At 41.9% G+C, this 6000-nt stretch overlaps 1 protein-coding gene across 1 annotated transcript in view; it reads left to right on the top strand.

Moving 5' to 3' along the window:
- The first annotated feature begins 3007 nt into the window (after positions 1-3007).
- The window catches only part of tmtc2b (transmembrane O-mannosyltransferase targeting cadherins 2b), a 98064-nt gene continuing 95071 nt past the window's right edge, over positions 3008-6000 (top strand). The window contains exon 1 of the mRNA XM_080504263.1: positions 3008-3244. Coding sequence (XP_080360389.1) covers positions 3162-3244 — 83 coding nt within the window. The 5' untranslated portion in view covers positions 3008-3161. The remainder of the gene's footprint in view (positions 3245-6000) is intronic.

Raw genomic sequence — 6000 nt, 5'->3', positions numbered from 1 at the left:
TTTGGCGTAATCAACAACTGTTAGATGTTAAAGTTTGAACTTCTTAAATCAAATAAAATGCACATTGGGGGGCTTGAGCTGAATCTCCACCCGGGACGCCTCACCAGTCTGTCACAGGGGAAACACAGATACATCCACTCTCATTACAGGAGCGCTGAAGAAAATGCAGCCACAGGAAAAACTTTTTGGTTTTTAATTTTTTCCATCCAATAAATTTCTCAAGTCCATCCATCCATCCATCCATCCAAGGCAAGAGCAGGTTACACCCTGCAAAAATGGTAATATGCTAATAATTGTTGTTCGATTCATGGGTTAGGTTTGTTAAGAGTTTGGTTTAATGTGATGTGATTCTTCCTTGAGCAAAAAGTACTGGAAAGACACTTTGAGGTTTGATATATTACTGTCACTGGAGCACATCTTTGAGAAGCTCTTCTTAAAGTTTGATCCACAATATATTTGCATTGTATTAACAAAAAGGAATTTACTAAAGTAACTAATACCTTTTAACTATTTCTTTCATCATCAGAAAAAAAATATAAAAACAACTGCAGAGAAATTGCAGCCAAGTTCTTCCCTCTTTGTACTTGGTGGAAATAAAGCAACTCTACTAATTCGTCTTTCAGTACCGAATCGGCCAATATAAATGACCGGAAAAAAATCAAATGACGTCACTGAGCTGTGTCTCTGATCACACTGATTTACATGAGTGACCTGCGGCTTTCCAGTGTAAATCTGTTGAAACGGCCCTGAATCAATAAATACTTGGCTTCGTCCATGGAGCACTTTGGACATTTATTTTTTCTTTCTTCTTGTCTTATCTCTCCATGTGCAGATCCTGTTTTTGTGTTTTTAAGTTGTACAATATCTGCAGCTGAAAGTTCTCCAAAGACATTAACAGTCATGATGTGTTGTTTATTGTCTTTGGAAAACAAAAGAAGTGTGGAGAGATGATATAAGATTCCGTTTTATGTGATAGTAAGTGGAATGTTCTTTTTGGAGAGGGGAAAAACGCAGGCGGTTTAATGTTTTTGGTTTTATGTGTTTTAGAAGCTATTCTAAACAAATAAATAATCATTAGGATACAAATTGGACATTTGGAACATACATGACTGGAATTGGCCGCCTTGGCGTGCTGTGCGCCCTCTAGCGGTGACACACAGACGAGCTGGAAACTCCTTTTACGTCTGATTAAAACTAAATAAGGAGAAATGACTGCAATCACTTTCCACTGGATCAAATTAAAATATATTTCACCTCGGTTTAAGTAAAAAGAACCATTTTTTTCCCGCACTAATGCAAAAACTGCAGGAGCACTGTCTGGATTCAGTCAGCAGACTCGTGCTCATTTTGAAATGAGAATCAATTAGTTTGTTTCGTTTTTTTACGAAATACTGCATTTTTTTTTGCCAGTGATGAGAGGTTGAAGTAAGGACAAGTCCCTCTGTTTTCAGCAGGGGTATTCATTTATGTGTATTGAAGCCAGATTATTGTTGTAATTGAAAAGACGCTGGGCGCTTCTGCAGGAATGCAACTGTTGAGATTGTTAATGACTATTTTTTCCCCCTGGTAAGCAATAAGAAACACATTCTTCCGATTCTTTAATGCGCCTGCTGTAGGTGGTTGATGAGGACAGTGGTCAGCAATGATCAGAGTGATATTTGCAATCATTAGCGCAGCAGCCGCTCAGGAGATCATTGAATTAAATCCCAGAAGGAAAGACACTCGAACACTTCTTAGAAAAACCACCTTCACATGATGGACTCCGGTTAGTGTTAGTAGGTGACCCATACTAAAAGGTCTCAGCGTCGTGGAGCGTGATTTTATCCCGTTTTCCCAGCAGAGTGTGCGCATGCGCCACAGCATGCTCAGCCACATGCGTCTGGGTCAGACCTGCGTGAAGAGCAAGAGACACACCAAGACCTAAAAGAGGAAGTGGAAGGGATTTGGCTACAAATTAAAGCCTGAAATACTGTACTGATATCGGTCGGTGTCTGAAATATGACGAATCTGAGGAGGAATCGCAGAGGGATACCCGGGGACTTCACTTTATTAATAAAAAACAACAACAAAAAACAAAAAACAAAAGAAACAACAACAACAAAAAAACGGGCAAATCTATTATCTCCACTGAAAAGCTTTGTGGGTCTAGTCGTCCTTTATAAACCCATGAATGTATACATTTTAGATAATTGGCACAATATAGTGTGTCGAATGTGTTGATAAAAAAATTCGCTCTTTTCGTTTTTAATTTTTTAAGTAGATACTCTTTGTGTGTGTGTGTGTGTGTGAGAGAGAGAGAGAGAGAGAGAGAGAGAGAGAGAGAGAGAGAGAGAGAGAGAGAGAGAGAGAGAAGAGAGAGGAGAGAGAGAGAGAGAGAGAGAGATGAGAGAGAGAGAGAGAATGATCGTTTAATGGTGCGGAAATTTGCGCACAGTCCACGCACTCAATTATTAAATAAGGTCTGTCTGTTTTGGAAGCGTTTCGTTTCATCATCATCATTTTTTTTTTTTTTTTTTTGCCGACGGTATCGAACTATAATCCCTGTAACCATGTTTTATTTTGATATTTTGAGAGCTACACCGGAACCTGCTCAGTCCTCTATGGTTGCTTCATGCGCCTGGAGACGCTCCTCCAGCAGCGGCCGCTGCGCATCAGAGCGCTCCTCCTCTATGTGTGTGTGTGTGTGTGTGTGTGTGTGTGGGGGGGGGGGGGGGGGGGGGGGGTCAGTGCGTGTGTGTGTGTGTGTATGTGTGAGTGTGTGTGTTTGAGTGTGAGTGTGAGTGTGGGTGTGTGTGTGTGTGTCGGGGAGGCGTGCGGCGGCATGTTGTCACAGATTCACTAAACGCTGCTCCCGTTTTATTCCCTGCCCAACTCTCAGCGGGGTAACAGACGCTCTCGGGCTCAGACCCAACATGGGTTAGAGAGAGACAGCCACCCTCGGATTATCCACTTTGCGCACTTCGGCGAGGATGATGGGGGCGCGAGATGGACTTGTTTTCGCAGAGACATCCTGACAAAGACGGCGACTAAAAGAGGGAACCGGGACCGGGATTTCGCCACTGGTCTCTGTCTCGCTCTGCATCTTTTTTGTTTTGTATTTTTTTGTTTTTTTTCCCCCAATTATTATTATTATTATTCCCCTGCGCGCGTGCGAGACAGAGATGTTTGCAGAATTGCTGTGCAGCGCCGTGGCTCTGGTCCTGTATGTCAACACTCTGGGCGCCGATTTCTGCTACGATGACAGGTACACCGGTGAATGAATGAATGAATGAATGACAGAAAGCCACCTCCCTAACGCCAGTGTGTGTGTGTGGACCGGATCAGTCCCACGGAGCAGTAATGATGAGAGGCTTTTTAATCGCCACGCTGCACTTTAACTCTGAATGTTCCAGCAGCGTCGCGGCTGAGCCCCTCCACGATCTGCGCGAGTTTGAAGGCAGGCATCAGGTATCAATCGCGTGAAGGACTGATGAGTGACACTGTTTTTGAAAACCACCGCCGCCGTTCACGCTCCCGCAGACACGTGTCTCGCTTTGAGTGTTGGCGGAGCTCAGCAAATCGGTCATTTCATCCCGTCAGGATGAACCTCCTGCATCGCTTTGTGTGCTTAACACTTGTAGAAAGAGTGCAGCTGCGTGGCTTCAGTTGCAATAACAAGTGTTTAAGAAGTCACCATCAACTTAAATTACTTGTGATGAAAGTATTTCTTAAAAGTATTCTATTAGTAAAACGTTTCTGCAGCTGTTTATTCATCACAGTACTGAAGAGTTGTAGCCCAAGTGGCTTGGATTGAAAATCAAAATTGTAATAATAATAATAATAATAATGATAATATAATCCCTCCGTATCAATAGGGCCATATGCACGGTCAGTGCTCGGACCCCAATAATAATAATAATAATAATGACAATAACAACATAGTCTTTTTTGGAAAACAATGCCTCTTTTAGTGTGTCATTCCTGTGTACTCACCAAATGTGAAGAAGATAACTGTAAATCTACACCCAAGTGCAACTGCTGCTGTAACACTTAAACAAATTGAAGGTAGAAGTGCTGTAGCAAAAGCTACTTTTCTCAGTTATTACTGAATGCAGCTTTTTTTTTTTTCTGTAAGTGATTCCTCCAGCAGTGTAACATCAGTACAGTTGTATTGTTCAAACTAAACACGATTATTAGACATCACCATTAAAAACACATACAAATAAATAGTCGGTTTCTCCAAAAAACTACTCAAAGTATTAATTACAACATGATCCATTTGGATTATTGCCCTTTGATATAGATCAAAAGGTGTGAGCAACAAACTCAGACACAGACTTGACTGACACAAGAACACTACATTGATAAGAGTATTTGTAATCCGTTACTTCAACCCCCAGTGTTCACTATACTGTATATATTTCTCTCTATATAAGGCTTTGTAGCCGTTCTCCCCACAGGTTGAACTGTAAAATCAGCCATAAATAGGCTACATGAAGCGACATCTCTGTGCAAAGTCCTGAACTCTCCAGAGCCTGAACTCACACAAACTCCTGAGATGTGCTGTGGAGTTAATTGATCTCTGGAGGAGAGAAAGTGTCTCCTCTCTCCTCGCTGTTTCCAACTTGTCCTGCATGAGCTCCGAAACTTTCAGCATGGATTTTTTTTTTTTTTTTTTTTAATTTACAGTTAAATTACTTCAAAAATAGCTGCAAATTGTCACCTTGTCTGCTGCAATCCATCAGTCCTGTGGGCTTCAGCTGTTGTAGTAATGCATTACTCAGAGCTGGCCTTTTGATATTTGATGGCTGAATGGTTGTCGGTGCCTCCAGCTCTTTATTCACCATCCATGTAGGTCATTTTTCTGCCATCACTATAGTCTTGCATCCGTGATACAGACATTAACAGCAATCTCTCATTATAAGCTTAGTATTGCATGCATGTGCTCTTGTGTTTATCACAAGCATTGTTTAATGGTTAAAATGCACCCAGAGGATACGGATGAGCGAACAAACAGGACATTAACACCCCAGCCAATCAACCAGTAGTGTATTTCCTGTACAACTTCTGCTCCATATATAGAGCGTTTCCTGCTCAGCACATTACCCCCCCTCCCCCCCCTCCCCCCCAAGGCCTCTCTGCTACAAGACTCATACTTTTCGGGTGGATGTGTTGCCGTGCGTTTGTACTTTGTGCTTAGGTCAGGTGATTCAGAGACAGTCTGTGCCAGAGATATGGTTTTGTTTGTGTCCTTAAGGCTGTCGGGGAGTGTCTGCGAGGAGGTGAGCGGCTTTCGCTGCGGCGTGGTTGCTTGGTGGTGTCTCCGAGGCAGAAACCTTGATTTTCTTGTAAGGAGGTGTTAACATGTTATTAATTATTATGAGAATTTGGATCCAAGTTTAGCGCATGCTTCTTATTTAAAGATTTTTTCTCACATATGTCTCTCTCCTTTACATCTTTTTTTTCTCTCTGTCACCCAGTGTTATCTGTTTTTTAACACCATGTGTTCAGGCTTGCAATTAGCAGCCATCTCCTGTCCCCTCCGGCTCTGCTGAAGGGTGGTGGGACGGAGATGGAGGAAGGGTGGGTGCCACAGAGATATATCATTTTGTTAAACAGTCCCTGGACATACAGGACAAATTTAACTTGCAAATATTGTGTTACTGTCGACAAAGGAGGAAGAAAAAAAAAAAAAGAGCTGATGTGACTTTGCGATGGTGGAGGAGCTGTCACGATGGAAAATGCAGAATGTGTGATGACGATAAATCAAACAAGCGCTCCACTACTTAACACCCCACGGCCTGCAGATGAATTTATTTAAGCTCGACAGTAATTTATGGATCAATGAGATAATGTTTTTTTCACAAACCGATTGGACACTTTGTAGGATTGCATTCTTAAAGATAACATTTGGTGGGTCCAGTCCTCTTCAGTGTGCATTTGAATAAAGCAGAATCTCTTTGCCATTTATTGATTGTTTATGTTAAAATAAAAAGCTCTGGAAGAAACCTATGTGAATAT

This window comes from Blennius ocellaris (genome assembly GCF_963422515.1).
Source record: "Blennius ocellaris genome assembly, chromosome: 11".
In the NCBI taxonomy this organism is placed as follows: domain Eukaryota; kingdom Metazoa; phylum Chordata; class Actinopteri; order Blenniiformes; family Blenniidae; genus Blennius; species Blennius ocellaris.
Note: the sequence above shows the minus strand (reverse complement) of the source record. Positions and strands in the feature narration are given on the sequence as shown.